Here is an 18,714-nt window from a genome sequence, read left to right as displayed (position 1 = left end):
GCGGGTGTACCTTCTCGGCTGCCAGGTGTCGGCCCAGTCGTACCTGATATCTTTGTGTGACCGCACTTGGGCGTAGTGTTTCACCTGAAGGACGAAACACGCGGCTATCTTGCAGTCGATGCATATCAGACGCCTGAATGAATGAGCGAATGAATGTATGTATGTATGGGTTTGAATGATGGCCCATGAATGGCGCGGAAGGCGCAATAAATCTGGTACGTTAACGTAGGTTCTCGCACTGCCATGCGCTCAGCCTATGTCAGAATGCAGCGTGGTTCTTCAAAGCGCTGAGCCAGATCAGAAGGTCTCTTCAATCAGTGGACGGGAACGATGCACTTGCTGTAAAGGTTGTAATCCACGCGTACTTTTCGGTTGGTACAGTTTATAATTATAGTTGCGAAAACGCATTCCGCAAACGCCAAAGAGATAGTTCATTTTAGCATGCACAGAAACCTAGGAGTGAACGGGGGGGGGGGGGGGGCGACTCTCCGAAGCTGCCTTTTAGTTCATTTTAGCATGCACAGAAACCTAGGAGTGAACGGGGGGGGGGGGGGGGCGACTCTCCGAAGCTGCCTTTTGGATAGCGCACAACCGCAAATGCTTGGAACGTTCTATGCCTGTTGCAGCGTGGTTGTAGGTTTTTATGAGCCGTTGATTCCGATACATGCGGCCACAATCATTACAGCTCCTTTAAAGTGCAAGGCTATGAGTTCCTGAATCTAATGACCAGTCATTTTGAGCATGAGAAGCATACGCCCGCAGCTGCGTGGCACGAGATTATGGGCGCATATGGGCGCTGTTGCCAAAATCGTTTCAGATATCCGCTGGATGATGCTCACTGATTCTGAAAGAGTGCCAAATATGTAATGCGTCTGTTTCTATTTTCTAATGACATGCCAGCTAGCTATTCGTCCAGGATTAAGCGATTGTAGCTGTATAAGTTGACTTTTAATGAACACGACGTGCTTGAATTCTTGTGGAGAGCTTATCACGCATGCAATTAGGATCACACGGAGAAGGCCGGATTATGCATGTTATATGTGTAAGCCATATATTCTTGAAGTCAGCTTTGTAAGCCTCTCTGACCGTCGAAGACCAGTTCAGCTGGCTAGTCAGCGACTAGATGGCTTACATAAGTACTGCATGTCACGTCTGTTATCTCATCATAATACGCGATTAACCAAGAGGCTTGGATAGCAGGTTGCGCAAGGTTGTGCGTTGGTCAACGCTATACGCTATTTTGGGCAAGATGAATTTACGGTGAGTGCCTTCAGATAATAACTGAGCTTCTAGTGTTGCCAGGCCTCAGGCCAAATGTCGTACACCGGTCACCGGCTCCACCTATACTGGAGCCGAAATCGGTGATCATTTTCACCAGCAACGGCCATGCCAGCCGGAAGCCCGGCGAACGGCCTGTGGCTGTCCGGTGGCCATCCACACCTGTGACGGCAGGGTGGATGGCAGCCTCCTCGCGCCCTTCCGCGACCATGTCTCCTCGCTCGTGCCTTGACCGCCGCTCCTCCCCGACAGCACCCGGATGATCAAGCAGTCGGACCCCTTCCTCGGGCGCCGCGTAAAGGTGAAAGCGCCACCGGGGCGCGCGCCGGCGCCGGCGGCGCGACGACCCGAGCCGCTGCCGCACCGCTCTCCGACGCGCCTCAGCCCGCGGCCGGCCGTCCAGCCGCGGACGGCACCGGCGCCAGGCACGGCGCCCGGCCGGCCGGCCGCCACCGCCGCCGCCGCCACCGCTGCTGCCGCCGCCGCCGCCACCGCTGCCGCCGCCGCCACTGCGGTCGCCACCTCGACGTCGTCGGCGTCGCCGGACGTGATGCGTCGGCCGCTCAGGTGAGAGGACGAGCCCGGCGGGCACCGAGCGGCCTCCGCTGTCGCCGGCTGATGTCCCCAGTCTGCTGGCGTCGCCCGGCCGTCTGCCTGTCGAGCGATGAGTCGTCTCACCGTCCGCGACGCGCCCCGTCTGCAGAGCACAGCAGAGCGGCGCCGTCTGGCCGGCCGCCGCCGGGCCGCGCCGCCTCGTGAGTGGGCCGAGTGTCGGCCGTCTGCTGACGGACCGCCTGATTCCAGGGAGCGGCTGGCACACCTGCTGGCCACCCGGCCCTGCAAGAAGATCGAGGTGATGCAGAAACTGTACAAAGGTGCGTGAGCGCGTCGGCGCGCCGGCCGGGCCGGCCGCTGTCCGACGTCGCACCGCGGCTATATTTAACGTCGGTGGGCGGTGGCGAGACACTGCCGCCGTCGCCGCCGCCGCCATGCCGCCGCCGGTGGGGGCGGGGACGTCTGGACACGTGGGCGCCGCCGACCGGCTGGCCGGTAACAGGCGGGGGGGGGGGGAGGGGGCGGGGAGGAGGGGGTCATGGCTGCTCACCAGCCCGGCGACCCCACCAGTGCGGCGCCAGTGCCCTCCGGTGGACGATATCACTCCGGCGGTGACACTGCCCGGAAAAGCGAAGCATCGATCCACACTGGTCGCAACACGCTGGCGCAGCGTCAGGCAGACAGACAGACTACGCTGAACTATTCGCACTGGTCGCAACGCGCTGGCGTAGTGTCAGGCAGACAGACAGACCACGCTGAACTGCTGAAGCGTCGCGTGCGACCTGCCTCGCTCCGTCGCTGTCCGGTAGAAACACGCACGCCTCCCCCCCCCCTTTCCACGCCACTCAGCAAGTGCGCGATAGCCGACAGGGACTGAGGGCTGTGTTGCTGGGTGCCGGGCCGAACATGTCATAGGAACGGCTTGCGTCGGACAGATGTTGTCTCTCAGCGAAAGCCGACGGGTTATCGGATACGTTTCCTACACAAGGGTGCATGGGGCGCGCTGACGTCTGGGTCCGCGGCTGACCGTCGTCGGTCCGAGGGGTGTTGTGCTAGGACCGCGTGACGAAGCGCGCATCCGAGGCGACGCTGCGACGTCCGTCGCTACGGCGCCGCTCGGCCCGTGCATGCGGTCGTCTCGGCCGCTTTCCCAAACGGCAGCAGTGCGGAACGTATTGTCTTCGCGCCGGCTGACGCTTTCGGGATGCTCGGACAGCGATTTGGCGTGCGCTCACAGCACGGGCGGAACAGGGAGGGCAGGGGCGGACATGTGACGTGCGGTGTGTGTTAAGCCTGCGATGGTCACGGGTCAGAGCCGCGTGGAGTGTCAGTCAGGTGTCGCGGAGGGGACTTACAGTGTTGTACGTGCACCGCTGGTGCCTTTCCTGCGATGCGCGCCAGCGTGGATCGATATGATGAGGCCACCAGGCGTAACTGGTGGCCGGGGGATGAGTGGGTCGAACGCATCGCCTGTGTTCGCTGTGCGTGTTTCGTTGACTCAGTTTGTGACCTCCCAGTCGCCAGGTTGGCGTTTTGTTGCCGTCATGATTTGCGTGCGCCGGCAACACTCGGCGCCGCCTCACGCTATCGCCGGTTGGCCGTGCTGACCGACCGCCCAACCCCGTCAGATGGGATCCGCGAGAAGGACAAGAAGAACGTGCACGGCCTGCTTGGCAGCGTGGCGTCGCTGCGAGACAACGTGTACTACCTGAAGCGGCACGTCTGGAACGAGGTGTCGCAAGACTGGCCGTACTACACGGAGCAGGAGCGGCGGGAGTTTGTCGCCCACCGGCCGGAGAACCTGACGCCGCCGAGCAGCGACTCGAGCAGCGGCCGCTCGCCGGCCGGCAAGCGGCCCTCGCCGTCCGCCGCCGACCCAGTCCCGACCGCCTCGTCCGCCGCCGCCGCCGCCGCCGCTAAGCGGCCGCGCGTCTCTCACTACCGTCGGCCGGGCGAGCAGGCGCCGCACGAGCGGCTGGCGGCGACCGGGCGGCCACGCGCCGCTGCCGCCGCCGCCGCTGCCGACGCCGGCGGCGAGCGCCGCAACACGGGCCCGCACTACGACTGGCGCAAGGCGCCGACGGCGCAGTCGCCGTCGTCGACTGGCGTCAGCGACCGCACGCCGACGCCCGACTCGTCGCCGGACAGCCACCACTCGGGCTCGTCGGCGCACCGCGAGGACGAGCCCGATTTTCTAAGGTGAGGATCGGTGGCGCCGGCCGCGCGCCGTCGCAGCGAGCGCGGCCATCGGCGCCGGCCGCGGCTCGGCCGCCGCCGCTGTCGCCACACAGCTGGCGGCGGTCGGGCGGTCGGAGGCGTTGCGTCAGCGCCGGCCGGCGGGAATGTCGGCCGCCCCCCGGGGCCGACCTGTGGCGCCGTCGCTGCCCGGTCTGTCGCCCCATCGGTCGGCCACCGAGCGCCGCTCCGCCACAGCGGGGTCGGGTCGGCTCGTGGCTGGAACGGGGGCGCCGCCGGGGCATTCAGAGGCCATGTCCCGTCTCGGCGTGGTCCCCGGGCGCTGCGCCATGCCCGCCGCCGGCGGCGGGCATGGCACGCGAGGCGGCGTCGACGTCATCTCAAGCTGCGACCTGTCGGGTCGGCGGACGGCATCGGTACGACCTTCGCGGCGGGGCCGCCGACTGCGCCCCCGACGCAGTCGCCTGTCCCCTCGCCCGGCCGAGCCTGTCCACGTCTCCCCCTGCCCGCCGACCGCGCCCCCGACGCAGTCGCCTGTCCCCTCGCCCGGCCGAGCCTGTCCACCGCCTCCCCCTGCCCGCCGACTGCGCCCCCGACGCAGCCGTCCGTCCCCCTGCCACGGCCGAGCCTGTCCACCGCCTCCCCCTGGCCCAGCCGACCTGCGCCCCAGACGCAGTCGTCCTGTCCCTCCGCCCGGCCCGAGGTCCTGTCCACGCCTCCCCCTAGCCACCGACTGCGCCCCCGACGGCAGTCCGTCCTGTCTCCCCTCGCCCGGCCGAGGCCTGTCCACGCCCTCCCCTGCCCGCCGACTGCGCCCCCGACGCAGTCGTCCGTCCCCCTGCCACGGCCGAGCCTGTCCACGCCTCCCCCTGCCCACCGACTGCGCCCCCGACGCAGTCGTCTGTCCCCTCGCCCGGCCGAGCCTGTCCACGCCTCCCCCTGCCCACCGGGCGTCACGCGGTGGCCGTCCCGCGGCGGGCAGGCAGGTTGCTGTCCGCTGCGCGGGAGGGGTCTGTGTGGCGGTGGAGTCGGTCGGTCAACCCGTGGGCGGTTTGTGGCACTCCCGGCTGACGGCCGTCCCGGCGCGGTCGGTCGGGCGGCTGCCGCCTGCCGGGGCTGTGCCGGCCAGGTCGCTGCGGCCGCTCCGGCACAGGCGGCGCCGTTCGGAGGCGGCGATCTCAGCCCTCGCGACGGCGCTCGTCCTGCGCGGAGCCGTCGGCGGCCCGGCTGGCAGGCCGACGGGCTCTCGGCGCAGCTGCAAATCGTTTTTGCCCGGCATCGAACGGCCAGAGAATTGCAAGTTTGTCATTGGCAACGTGCTGGCGATATGCGTGGATGGCGTGCTGGTATTTGCAGGATACTTTGTAACCGCGCTGCAAGTATCGTGCCTCGCTGCGTCGTTCCAATATTGAGTGGTCCAGCCTCTCGATAGCTTGCGCAACAGCTGGCCATCGGCCAATGCCATGGCATCCAAAGGCCCATTGTACTCCACTTAGGGGGTGATGGCCTGAAGGAGCGGTGTTAGCTCTGGCTGTGTTGGCGGCGGGCAAACAGCAAGCGGACTGTGAAGGCGGCGTGGCGGTGGTGAGCAGCCGCGCCGCCCGGGCCGACCTCGCAACGGTCCGTCGTCGCCGCCGAACCGTGGCTGGCGCCCCAGGCGAGTCGCCGGTGCCGGGGTCGAGCCGGTGCTCCGCGCTCCGCCGCCCGGGTCAGCCTTTGGCCCGGCGTCGGAGCGCTGCCGCCCGTTGTCGGCGTCCGCCGGCGGTGCCGCACGCGCCGTGGCCGGCCGGCCGGCGGCGGCTGTCAGACGGATCCGACCGCAGTTCGTCAACGGGCAGACCTGGCCCCCGTGGGGCCGAGGCACTCTCGTTTTTGCTGGGTGTGGAGAGCACGTAACTAGGGGCGGCGACCGCACTTTTTGGCTGTGGTGGCTTTGTCAGCTGTTGATATCTAGACTGGCTTGGGCTGAGTCAGGCTGGTTTCGGAGAAGGTGAGATGGCTGGTGGAATTAAGGTGTGTTAGAAGCTGGTTTACGGGCGCTTGCCGCCGTGTTTTTCAGTTGTGGTCGCATACTTCCTACAACTCCGTTCAGGTGGACGTGCAACAGCGTGACATGTGGGGTGCGTCCTGTACTTGGAATCCGTGCAGCCACGTTTTTTCATCGCCCTGGATGGGCGCAGGTAGCCTCTGTCCGACGCGCTGATCGAGACACTCCTCTGACGCCAGGCGTCGGCGTGTTTGTCGAGATCCCTTGTCGATACCGAGCGTGCGCGTCTGGCGACGTCGCGCTCGTCAGTGGCCGCGCCCGCCGGGCGCCGGCCGGCCGTCCGGCCCCGCCTGTCCGTGCGGCGTGCGGATGACCGGCGGCCAGCGACTTTCACCCGGGCAGCGGCGGCGCCGGCGAGACGGCGAGACGGCGCCGGCGCGGTGCCGTCCTCCCCTACCCGGCCGCTCCCACCGGCTGCTCACCGCCGGAAATGGCCCCTCCCGCCCCCTTTCCCCTCTTTCCTTTCCCGGTGCTGATGAATCTCTCCTCCTTTAGCCGCGAGCGATTTGGTCCGACTGTCACGCTGTCCTGCCGTGATCAGCTGATCGGCCCCCACTGATGGTTGGTCTGACTCACGCTGTCCTGCCATGATCAGCTGACATGCCCCCACTGATGGTTGGTCTGACTGTCACGCTGTCCTGCCATGATCAGCTGATATGCCCCCACTGATGGTTGGTCTGACTCACGCTGTCCTGCCATGATCAGCTGACATGCCCCCACTGATGGTTGGCCTGGCTGTCACGCTGTCCTGCCGTGATCAGCTGATAGGCCCCCACTGATGGTTGGTCTGACTGTCACGCTGTCCTGCCGTGATCAGCTGATAGGCCCCCACTGATGGTGGGTCTGACTGTCACGCTGTCCTGTCACGCGGTCGTGATTTCTAAACTGGTGCTGGCAGCTGCGCCACAGGACCACATCATCGTTGTGTTGTCGCGTCGACCGTCACTCGCCCGCACGTGTTCTGACCGTGTGCCCCTGCCCCGTGTTCCGTGACCCGTGCCGTGCCGTGCCGTGCCGTGCCGTGCCGTGCCGTGCCGTGCCGTGCCGTGCCGTGCCGTGCCATACTCTGACGGCGCCTCCTCGTCTTCCGCAGTCAATACGGTCCGATCAGTTCGGAGAGCCAGCTGCAGCGGTACAAGAGCGACTTCGAGAGCGGCTACCAGGAGTACCAGCGGCTCTGGGAGCTGGTGGGCAGCGTGTACCGCAAGTTCGCCGATCTCGAGCAGCAGCTGCGTGCCGCCGAGGAGGGCTCCGAGGAGTGGAAGGTACCGGCGCCGCACGGCCTGACACACGGACCCCGGTGACACTGACACCGACACCGCGCTGGCACCGCCGCCGGCACAGCATCACACCGTCACTCGGACGCCACCGTGCCCTGGCAGGCTCTCTGTGGCGTCCAGTGTGTGCGCGGAATCTGAGACGGCCGGCCGGCGCCGTACGATCGGAGCGTGCCGCTCCTGCCGCGGCTGCCGCCGTGCTGCTGTGTCTCTCCCCTCCGTGTGTGGCTGGAGTGGTGCGCCTCTGCAGGCGGAGACCGTGCCGACAGCCGTGCACTGACCCGGCTGATGAGCGTGACGCGCGGCTGAGGCGCCGGCCAAAGGCCGGATGTGGCGTGTTGACGGCAGGTGCCTGACCGGCGCTGAGATCGCCGACGGACGCCGCCCGGTGGCGTCTGTGACATTGTGGCTCGGATGCCAATGATGCCGGGTGTGACATCAGACGTCGACGGCAGATTGAAGCTTGTGGCGGGCTCGTGTCACTGGTGTGTGTTGGGTTTCCTTTGTGGTTGCTGTTTATGTATGCTTCGGTACCATCCCCGGTCGCCTTTACCAGGCCGGCTATTGTGCGTTGCGTGTGGCATTCCTCACGTCTTTGAACCCGGGTAGATATGCTGTTTGCCAGCCCGGTCTATTGTCTGTTATTCGGCGGTGTGTTGTGTTCACCGCTTTCAGAGTTGTCCGGTTGTGATGGCCCGGGCGCTGTCAGAGTTGCCCAGCCCAGCCGCAGCACGCGTCATGTGGTGCGGACGGCGGTCCCGCACGGCTGCCGTCCCCGTGTTTGGCGCCGTGTGGACGCAGTCGGCCTGCCGCGCGCTGCGTCGTGGTGTTTGTGCGGCCCAGGTGTCTCGCCGCACGTGCTGGTCCACCTGGCTTTGGCGCGCGGCGGGCGCGCGCGAAGCTGTGCGTATGCCGGGGAGATTATCCGGGCCGCCCTCGCTCTGACGCGCCCTCCCCTTCCTCCGCAGGGCATCGAGAGGAAAATCCGCGACGAGTACGAGTCGTGCAACAACGAGGAGTACCGGTCGGCGCGACGACGCTGGTCCTACCTGCAGAACAAGCTGCAGTACGTCAAGTCGCTGGTACGGCAGTGGCAGACTGACCGGTAGTATCGGGGCGAGGGGACGGGGACGTCGGCCGGGCGGCCCGGGCCCGGCCGCCTGCCGCTGTACATAGACAGATGTAGCTTTATGGAAATGGCCGGCCCGTTGTATGTGGTCGAGGGTGCCGGGCTGGCCGGCCGGCAGGCAGCGCCCCGGAGGAGGTCCGGGGCGGGTCGGCCGGCCGGCCGCGCCGCGCGCGCCGCCGCCGCTGGGCGTCGCGTGCGCCCTTTTGTATCCGATGATGCCACTAACGAAGATCTTAACACTGAGATACGACATCGCCCTGTGCCTGCCATCGCGCGCGACGCAGGACGCTGACGGACTGGGGCGGCCCGCTGAGTTCCTACGCCGGCCCGGCGCCGCCGCCGGCGCCGGCAGACCGCTGACTGACACCCGGTGACGGACGCCGACCGACGCCCTGTGGCCAGCCGGCGCCGCCGCCGCCCCGGCCCGGCCCGCCGGCGCGCCTGTGTGATACGCGCTCGCCGCTCCGAGCTTTCAGCTGATCCGCGCGACGAGAGGTCAAATCAAAACCGGGGCTGGGGGACGGCGGCGCGCCGGGCAGGGCTCCGGCGACGCCCTCTTTCCGGGTACGTGCTGCTAGCTGTAGGTACTTACGGGTGTTATCTTTTGTATGTTTTGCTCAAGTCCCTGGACGGCCGGCGCCGCTCGCGGCTGGTCGGGGACGGCTTCGTCCGCGCGCGCGCGCGCGCGCGCCTGTGTTCGTTCGCCAGTGCTTCTCCCGGTCTGCGGGCGGCGCCCGGCATTCGTTGGGGGGCGGCTGGCCTCTGACCTGGATCGGCGGGCGGAGGGCGGCCGCCGCCCGGCCCGCGCCCCCGCAGTCTGCCTTTAGTCACTCCAGCTCCTAGTCTGTCTAGTCGCCGGGCGGGCGGGCCCGGTAGCTACCGATCCCCACTGGAGAGCTCAACTGACGGCACCAGCCGAGCCGCGCGGCCCGGCCCGGCCGACGGCCAGCATTAGTCCCCCGCCCCCGCCCCCGCCCCCGCCCCTGCCGGCGGGCTTCCGTCTTCCTCGGGCTGCGTGGGGCACGTCTCGGCGGGCTGGCCGGGTCTCCCGTGTGCGTGCGTGGGTGCGTGCGTGCGCGTGTGTTTGTGGGGTGGGGCTTGGGAGGTGCGCTGGTTCCTGTGAGCGGCGCGGTGCCACGCGCCGGTCCGCCGCGCTGAGTCGGACGCAGAGTGATACGGGGCCGAGCGGATCGAGCCCGCGTCGACGCCGGGGAAGGCCCCAGGCCGGCACGGTTGTGAACAGGTTCCCAGCCCTCTCTCGTCCACTTAAACACTATGAATATCTGCTTGTTGTTTTTCATATCAATAAATTTGCATACTCGTTAGTGGAGTTTTGTTTGTCGTCCTGCTACTGCTGTGCACGTCTCACGCCTCCCGTCTGGTACCCAGTCGCTGTGCCGGGCAGCCCGCCAAAACGCCGCTAGCTGGGGGCGCCGCTGGGCTTCCGTAGGTCGGACAAACGGGCCGAATTTTCAAGAAAAGTACAAAAACACGGTGGCGTCCCATCTGTTGACATTCTCTCGGGAGAGGCTGGCCACAGCTGACCAACAGTCGACCGCCGATCTGACCTGACCTGACCCGACCTGACCTGACCTGACCTGACCCGACCCGACCGGACCGGACCGTGACGCCGGCCCGCCCGCGGCCCGTATTGTGATAACCCCTGTCGACCCGGACCGGATCCAGACCAGCCGTGTCTCACGTATTTTATCTGTATTATACGTATTTCTCCTCTATCCGTGTTGCGGCGTGTGTCGAGTAGCCAAATTGTGGAGCCAATGTGACCGAGAGTTTAGTCTAATTTATCAGAGACGTGTAGTTGCCGCGTCACCGACGGAGCGCGATATGGTAAAAAATCATAAAAACAGCTATGTCTGTTGGTGGTGTAGCGCACGCCCGGGGAATTGGTGTTGAGCGGCGTGCGTGTGTGTGCCGGTGCTGCGTGCGGTGGTGGAGGCGCGCGTGTATTCCACGGGCGGGCTCTGTCCGGCCGGCCGGACCGCCTCTGCGCGTCCTCTCGATTCCAGTGCCATGACTGTATACCTATAGAGCGAGGGGTCGGCGCCCGACGCCGCGCCCGCGCGGCGCCGCGCGGGCGCCGCCCCGCCCCAGGGCTTGTAGTGGAGGCATTAGCGACGGGGCTGGCCACCGCGGGCAGCCGCCGCCGCCGTCGCCGCCGTGGTTGGGACACGGCGGCGGCGGGCCGGCGGCGCGTCCGGCCGCCACCAGGCCACACTATGCAACAGCTGTGTCAGCGCCGCCAGCTTGATCCGGCGCTTCCGCGCCGAGCCGCGGCGAGCGTTATGCAAAGTCGCAGCCACTCCGATTGTCTTTCCGAGGACGGGCGAGCGGGCCACGCGGCGGGGCCGACGCGCCGGTCGGCCGGCCGGCTGCGTCGGGCTTCCCCGTGACGCGCGTCGCCCGGTCAAAAGTCTGTGAACGCGTCGGCCCGGTGGCGGCGTCTGCCGACGGCCGGCGGCGCAAGCTGAAGTGCGCGCCGGCGTCGACAGGGGGCGCCACGGCCGACTCCGGTCCGCCGGCTGGTGTGAGCGGCCGCGGCCGCCGGACAGCAGCGCCCCTGTGAGAGAGACCGCGGCGTCTGATCCGCCCTGTGTGTGATGCAAACATTCTACAAATAAAACTTGTGTATTGCATGGACACGCCGTTTGTCGGTCACGTCTCGAGTGTCTGTCCACTCAGGCCGGGCGGGAGGCGCCCGCACGTTGAGCGGGCGTGCTGAGGTGCCGGTCAGGTGCCGCTGTCGTGCCGTCCGTCGGGTCGGCGGTGAGCTCGAGGAGGCCTAAGCCGTGCTGCTCGCGACATCTACATTTTGTTGAGGTGTGCCGTAATGCTTGAAAATGCTTGAGCGGCAGCTGTGAAACTAAAAACGTTGCCAAGCTGACGCGGCTTGACCTGCCGTCGATTGGATTCGGTTTGGGTCGGTAGAGAGGCCGTCGGCCGGTTCCTGGCCGAAGACTGACTTGCAGTTATGCTCTCATTGTTAAGGCCGCATCACACAACGGACGACTTTCGGGGTGATTGGTCATATCAACAGCCCGCTTCGTCACTTTTTGGTCACTGGCTGCCTGGAGGGCGTTTTGGGGTCTCGCGGCTGCTCAATCCCAATGCATTTAAGAGTTAGGCAGGTCAAGATGCAACGATGCTATTTTCCACGCACACATTCTCAAGCGGCATGGTTTGCCAGTTCGCTGGCTGTCAGTTCATCTTTCAATACTATAAAACGCCCCCTCCCCTTAAAAAGCGGGCGGATTCATAATGCGCGCGCAATAGTGAGCTTGCACGACTTTCACCTTTGCCGCAACAATTCTTCGTGTTTCTGCCGTCAGCATTAATCCTTGCCTTAATTCGCACCTTTTTGTAGCGCGGACTGATAGCTGGAGTCGATGCGCCGACGTTTTGCCTTTCCAGGTCAATAATTAACCCCTTTATGCCGGTGTAAAGGTCAATTTTGCATGAGAATTGCGCTGTTTCAGCTTTGCGTTCCATCATGTACGGAACCAAGCCGCTCGGTGGGATAAACTTGGACAGTCGTGTTCCTTGTTGAATTCGCAGTGCAATGGTGTATACTTGCTTGTGTTGAGCACACGGTGATGATGCAGGACCGCCGCGGCGTCGGCCCGTCGTGCGTCAGCGGATTCGTCGGTCGCCGCTCGTGCCGACCGTGGATGGTCGTGCGCGAGCCTAACAAGCCGTTGGTATTCAGAAGAAGAAGCGCTAGAAACGCGTTTATGGTGTCGAAACACGCGCAATGAATTCCTCATGGGCTACCGGACTGTGGGGCGCGACAACATGGCTTGCTGGGGAGATACTCGAAGGAAACCTCACGAAAGGGGGGGGGGGGGGTGGGGGTCGCATCGACCCCTCCCCAACCATCAGGGCGAGAATCAATGTGTCGCTGCGGCGCTTAGCCGCCGTGATCTGGACTTGTTTCCGGTCCGTGCGCCTTAGCTTTTTCGAGGTCGCAAATCGTACATTTCTCATGGTAATTGAAAGGGGTGGTGAAATGATCGTGACATTGCAGCCTGTCAGAAGTGCGTCACGTGATGAATGACGCAATATAAGTTGCATTTGAATGTCTTGAACACGCGTTGGGCGACCTTTAAAAAACTTGCGCTACTCTTCAGCAGAGTGAAAATTGTGCTGCTGAGAATTCCACAAGACCTGAAATTCCACAGGATTCGTCAGGATCTGAACAGCGGTGAGGGTCTGAGCAGTCGTCAGGATCTGAGCCGCCGTCAGGGTCTGAGCCGCCGTCAGGATCTGAGCAGTCGTCAGGATCTGAGCAGTCGTCAGGAGTCTGAGCAGTCGTCAGGATCTGAGCAGTCGTCAGGGTCTGAGCAGTCGTCAGGATCTGAGCCTCCGTCAGGGTCTGAGCGGTCGTCAGGGTCTGAGCCTTCGTCAGGATCTGAGCAGTCGTCAGGGTCTGAGCCGCCGTCAGGATCTGAGCAGTCGTCAGGATCTGAGCGGTCGTCAGGGTCTGAGCCTTCGTCAGGATCTGAGCAGTCGTCAGGGTCTGAGCCGCCGTCAGGATCTGAGCAGTCGTCAGGATCTGAGCAGTCGTCAGGATCTGAGCCTCCGTCAGGGTCTGAGCGGTCGTCAGGGTCTGAGCCTTCGTCAGGATCTGAGCAGTCGTCAGGATCTGAACAGTCGTCAGGGTCTGAGCCGCCGTCAGGGTCTGAGCAATCGTCAGGGTCTGAGCCGCCGTCAGGGTCTGAGCAGTCGTCAGGGTCTGAGCCTTCGTCAGGATCTGAGCCTTCGTCAGGATCTGAGCCGCCGTCAGGGTCTGAGCAATCGTCAGGGTCTGAGCCGCCGTCAGGGTCTGAGCCTTCGTCAGGATCTGAGCCTTCGTCAGGATCTGAGCAGTCGTCAGGGTCTGAGCCGCCGTCAGGATCTGAGCAGTCGTCAGGATCTGAACAGTCGTCAGGGTCTGAGCCGCCGTCAGGGTCTGAGCAATCGTCAGGGTCTGAGCCTTCGTCAGGATCTGAGCCTTCGTCAGGATCTGAGCAGTCGTCAGGGTCTGAGCCGCCTTCAGGATCTGAGCAGTCGTCAGGATCTGAGCAGTCGTCAGGATCTGAACAGTCGTCAGGGTCTGAGCCGCCGTCAGGGTCTGAGCAGTCGTCAGGATCTGAGCAGTCGGGGGCATGTACACCACGAACCACGTCTGAAATCACCTCGTTCCTCCGCCCCTTGATTGGTCATCGTTTCGGGCGGGCTGCGATGCAAAGGCGCCGACTGGCTGCTCCAAACACGGCACGCAGTTCTAGCGCAGTTTCGTCTTCCTTTATTTCATTCTGTTACAGGCAGGCATGTTCCGCTCCAAAAGCAGAGCCGGTGCGATCGGTGGAGCCCGTTTGCTTGCAGATCCTGCACTCGTCACTCCGCTCAGATACTCGCTGTCCAGCTGGTGGCCCTGAACCGGCCGCGCTACAGCCTCAAGTCGCTCCAAATCCTGGCCCCGGCACAGCGCCGAGCACGCCGCCGTGCCGCGAACACGACCAACCGTTAGTAGATGCAATTTATAAGCATTTCTACCCAGTCAACATGTCAAACGCCCAGCTCGAAAAATAACACCGAACTCGGTACACATACGAATATGGCACAAATTAGTGACAATAAGGTACACACACCACTCGGACCCGCACTTAAGAGGGCGCCGTCGGGCCCTCAATCTAGGCGCAAGCCTTACACGCGTGGATAGAACATACGGTAATAACGGTACACTGACGGGCGCAGTGGGCGCCAACACTGTCTTAATGCTGCTGGACTGGAAGACCTAACACGGCGTTGAAGCGCAGGAACTAAAGCCGGGACGGGCTGGGTGGCTGCCTGGCGACGCGCCCCCAGACGCGCTCTCCGGTCAAAGCTGACGCCCGGGGCGCGAGGGCTGAGCGCCCGGCCTCGGACGCGAGCGACCGTGCTGCCACACGGCCGCCGGTGTCGGAACTAAGCCTGTATGTACACGAAACAACAGCGGAGACGCCGCCTCATCCGAGTGAGGAAAGCCGCGGCGCCGCGACGGGAGTCGGGCCGCGGCGCGCCGCTCCATAAATACGGGTGGGTGAGAGTCGGTATCACGTGGGCGGCTCTGAGTCGCCCGTCGGGCCGGGCGGGGAGCCGTCAGCTGCGGGTGGCGGGGCCGCCCGGGCCGCTCGGGCCGCCCGGCCGGCCGCCTCAGCCGGCGGCCAGCAGCAGCGCCGCTGCTGAGATCAGACAGAGCGCCAGGCCGGTGCCGGCGGCGGGCGGCCGACCGGCGGCCCCCGCGTCTCAGCCGACGTCCCGGCACGTGCGGCAGCAGTCGCTCCTGATCCGCTGCATCGAGCAGAGCGTCAGCTGGCGCGCGCGCGAGCAGTAGTTGGCGCGGTCCCGGCAGCCGGCTCCTGAGGGGCAAGTGGCGCGTGAGCCCGGCCCCGGCGTCGCCGCCAAGCGGCTCCGGCCGAATGCGCGCACCCGTTGGTCGCGTTTCATCACAAGGACAGTACCGCTTTGCGCAGCACAAACGAGGAGTCGGGGGCATGATCCCGACCCGCCTCCCACTAAACACGGCTGGTCTTGGCGAGCTTACTACAACATTCTGAAGGTGCTGCATGCAAACTGAAGGGCAAGTGTTTGCCGAAACAAGCCTAACACGCTATTATTGGTGGGACTATCAGTGCTGTACTACCGGTGGGCGGGGCACGTACCATCAACGGCCTCGTCATGCGACAGATCGGGTGAAATCTCTTCTGAAGACGTTTGCACTGGAAAACAGACGGTCCGTTTAGCAGGCACGAGACAGTACAGCAGGGCAGGGGTGCGGGAAGGTGCGTGCTCTTCTGTTGATCTCGGAACGTACGCGGCACGGATGCTGTCCAGCCCGCACAGGCTAGAGACGGCAAACAAGGTGGATGGAGCTCGAAGGGTGAGAGGGCTGGCCAAACAGACGGCAGTCGGTGCGGGCACGGACACCACGCGTGCATGCCAGACCGGGGACAGAGCGGTGACGACCTCGAGGACCGAGGGTTCAAGCCTGACCCGCCGCCAGTGACGGCCCGCCCGCTCCAGCACAGACCGATAGCCATCACCGACGGCGGGCGCCAAGCAACACCAGACCGCCAGCTCAGAGCCGACGGCGGAACGGCCGGCAAGCACTACGGTGGCGCCGCCCTGGCGGCCGGCGGCGGCACTCACGCGGCGGGCAGGGCGCTCCGAGGCAGGGCTTGACGACGGTGGGGCGCGGCTGGTCGCGGCACGTGTTGCCAGCCGGCCGGCGCGTGCCGTACCAGACGCAGCGTAGGATGCGGGACTGATAGCCGGCGCGGCCGCACTGGGCCGAGCAGGCCGACCAGGGCTCGACGCGCCACGAGCCCTTGCACATGTCGTTGTAGCACTCCTGGCGAGAGGCCGGCCGCTGGTGGCGGTCGCACAGCGAGCTCTCCACCGTCGTGCCGTTCGGAAGCCGGCAGCTGACCTTGCGTCGCTGCATGGCTGTAGGCAGGCAGGCAGGGAGGTTTGCAGGGCAGGCGCGCGCTCCCAACATCCCATCAGTCCGCTCGGCACCACTAAGGTGCCTTAACTGACAGACTGCAGTGAACCAAAAACATCAAACAAAACAAGCATACACAAAAGAACCGAAATGTGCCTCTGAAATGCCAAGACGCACGTTCGAAAAAGCGGGCTGGTAGTATGCGAGACTCCTTTTTATGTTTGTCACGGTTTTATCTAACAGACGTTCGCCTTGCATTGGCACGAGTCAGATACCAGACAAAATCCCAGTAAGAATGTTATAAGCGACAACCGGCAAAACCCCTCACACCGCTGTGCTCCACCCGGGCAGCTCATGCTGAACCGCCTCCCCCTCCTCCCCCTCACACCGCTGTGCTCCACCCGGGCAGCTCATGCTGAATCGCCTCCCCTCCTCCCCCTCACACCGCTGTGCTCCACCCGGGCAGCTCATGCTGAACCGCCTCCCCTCCTCCCCCTCACACCGCTGTGCTCCACCCGGGCAGCTTATGCCGAACCGCCTCCCCTCCTCCCCCTCACGCCGCTGTGCTCCGCCTATCGCCGCGTACCGTAGTTCCACTGGACGCAGCGGGCGCGGCGGCACGGCCGCCAGGTGTGGGCGTGCCACACGGGGCACAGCATCTGGCCGCAGGGCCGCACAGCCACCGGACTGGCCAGACCGGCATCGTGACAGAGCGGCGCCGCCACCAGCCGGGTGGTGTTCCGCACGCGCACCAGGCACTGGGTGGCCCGCAGCTCGAAGCCCTGGCCGCCGCAGGTTTGCGAGCACGGCGACCAGTCCGTGATGAGCCACTCGAACCGCACGTCCGACCTGTCACCTGCCGGCGCCGGAGGGCACGGCCCGGGTCAGGGGCGGGCCATCGGCTGGCTGAGGTGTCGGGAGGGATTGTGCCGGCTGGGGTGTCAGGGGGAGGGGGCATTTGTCGGCTGGTGTATCAGGAGGGGTCATGTGTCGGCTGGGGTGTCAGGGGGCATGTGTCAGCTGGTGTATCAGGAGGGGTCATGTGTCGGCTGGGGTGTCAGGAGGGGGCATGTGTCAGCTGGTGTATCAGGAGGGGTCGTGTGTCGGCTGGGGTGTCAGGGGGGGGGGCATGTGTCAGCTGGTGTATCAGGAGGGGTCATGTGTCGGCTGGACGGAATCCTGTTACAGCACTGATGCTCAGTGTGTCAGGAACACAGGATCGGGAGAGAACGGTATGCAAGCAGAAATCAGGCTAAGACGGTCGTTCGAATCAATCATAATTGGTCACGATGCCTACAATGGCTGTTCATTAAGTTTCTTTGGTTGTGAAGCCGGCCAAAAGTGGAGCGATAATATTTATGAAACATTTCCCGTGGGAAGGCAAAGCTGATGCTTCGGTGATACACAAACTCGTTACTGATACATTACACGCTTAATGGACACATGCATGCCACCTAGCGACGGTAGGGTTCCAGGAGCAGACCGCACCTTTCCCAGCATCTCCACCTGCGTGCCGCTCCCGTAGCCCAGCCGACCCTCCGATCCAGAGGCCGACGCCGGCGCCGACTCCGTCTCGGACTCCGGCTCGCTGTTGCGGTCCTCCTCGGCTGATGGGGCCTCCGTGTCGGCCGCGGACACTGTGGGCGGCCCCGACACTGGTGGTGTGCGGCCGGCAGCAGTGGCGCCGCCCTCAGCTGACTCCGCGGCGGCGGTGGCGGAGGCGGTGCTGGTGGTGGGGGCTCGGGTGCTGGTGGTGGTCGAGGTGGTTGTGGTGGTGGTGGTGGTGGTGCGGCCGAAGCGCGAGCGAAACCGTCCGCGGTTGTCGCCCAGCACGATGCCCTGAAACAGCGGGACAGACGTGCGATTATGGCGCACTCTCGGTCGGCTGGGGGGGGGGGGGGGGGGGGGGGGCGACTCCCTTAGGTGGCGGCGCGACTCCCTGAAACTCGGAAACGCTCGGAACCTACGGCCATCAGAGCCTAGTACCAGTGCCGCTGGCCGGTGAACGTGGTGTGCGGGATGGCGGCATCAGAGACGATTTGGGTCAAGGGGCGTTAATGCTTCCTCTTCGGATGGCCCAACATTGGTAGTTTTGCGCAACCCTTTGCAAAGGAAAAGAAGGAGGTAAAAACAAATAGAAAAGATATGATGGTAGCCTAGAATATACGTTTAGGTGGACCCCAGCAATGGCTCTACTTTCTTCGAATGCACCCAGCGTCACGTTAGGTGTTTTTAGCAGTACGGAATGCATAATGACAGCTCGCCCTCATCACACCGCACTAAACAGAGAAGGCGCGTTAAATTCACCATTGAATCATAAAACATGCGCCATGTCCACGTGCCCGACACAGGACATTGTTCGCGTTCACAACAGATGGACATTGCGCATGGAATACTCGCAAGCACTTTGCAACCTACATGTTGTTATTTAAACTATGCGTGATATGTTTCCCCAGAAGTATTCCTGCGGAGAGCGGGGCGTGCTGCCACTGTCAACAGCGGTCTTTTTGCACCGTCCCCGCAGCCCTCTAAACAGCGAGTCACCTTCCACCACATCCAGCATTGTGCTTACGTGATTGAAACACGTCTAGAGCATGCGGTGCAAACAAAGCGTGGCTCTACTCCACATGGCTTCCGCGGCTGGCCGCGGCCTGGGCGGAGGCGCTGGCTGCGCCGCGGCTCGGAGCTCGGGCGGGGGCGCTGGCGGCGCCACGGCTCGGAGCTCGGGCCTCCCGCTCAGGGCGCTACT

The 18,714-nt window shown here is 64.4% G+C and overlaps 2 protein-coding genes across 2 annotated transcripts in view; one reads left to right on the top strand and one right to left on the bottom strand.

Annotated features, from left to right (window-relative positions):
* The first annotated feature begins 1,763 nt into the window (after nucleotides 1–1,763).
* On the top strand, nucleotides 1,764–9,807 carry Su(Tpl) (Suppressor of Triplolethal). Its single transcript, XM_037225610.1, has 5 exons — nucleotides 1,764–1,845; nucleotides 2,083–2,153; nucleotides 3,462–4,032; nucleotides 7,170–7,341; nucleotides 8,322–9,807. The coding sequence occupies exons 1-5, from the start codon at nucleotides 1,829–1,831 to the stop codon at nucleotides 8,460–8,462; spliced, it is 972 nt and encodes a 323-aa protein (XP_037081505.1). The 5' UTR covers nucleotides 1,764–1,828; the 3' UTR covers nucleotides 8,463–9,807.
* A 4,958-nt stretch (nucleotides 9,808–14,765) lies between these two features.
* The window catches only part of LOC119102763 (uncharacterized), a 74,760-nt gene continuing 70,811 nt past the window's right edge, over nucleotides 14,766–18,714 (bottom strand). Inside the window, exons 25-29 of the mRNA XM_037226218.1 lie at nucleotides 17,420–17,804; nucleotides 16,552–16,821; nucleotides 15,671–15,967; nucleotides 15,184–15,240; nucleotides 14,766–14,880 (exon numbers count right to left, since the gene is read on the bottom strand). Of these exons, the coding sequence (XP_037082113.1) occupies nucleotides 14,768–14,880; nucleotides 15,184–15,240; nucleotides 15,671–15,967; nucleotides 16,552–16,821; nucleotides 17,420–17,804 (1,122 nt within the window). The 3' untranslated portion in view covers nucleotides 14,766–14,767. The remainder of the gene's footprint in view (nucleotides 14,881–15,183; nucleotides 15,241–15,670; nucleotides 15,968–16,551; nucleotides 16,822–17,419; nucleotides 17,805–18,714) is intronic.

The sequence above is a fragment of the Pollicipes pollicipes genome, unplaced genomic scaffold, assembly GCF_011947565.3.
Source record: "Pollicipes pollicipes isolate AB1234 unplaced genomic scaffold, Ppol_2.1 Scaffold_5724;HRSCAF=6776_pilon_pilon_pilon, whole genome shotgun sequence".
NCBI lineage: Eukaryota > Metazoa > Arthropoda > Thecostraca > Pollicipedomorpha > Pollicipedidae > Pollicipes > Pollicipes pollicipes.
This window is presented reverse-complemented; position numbering and strand designations above follow the sequence as displayed.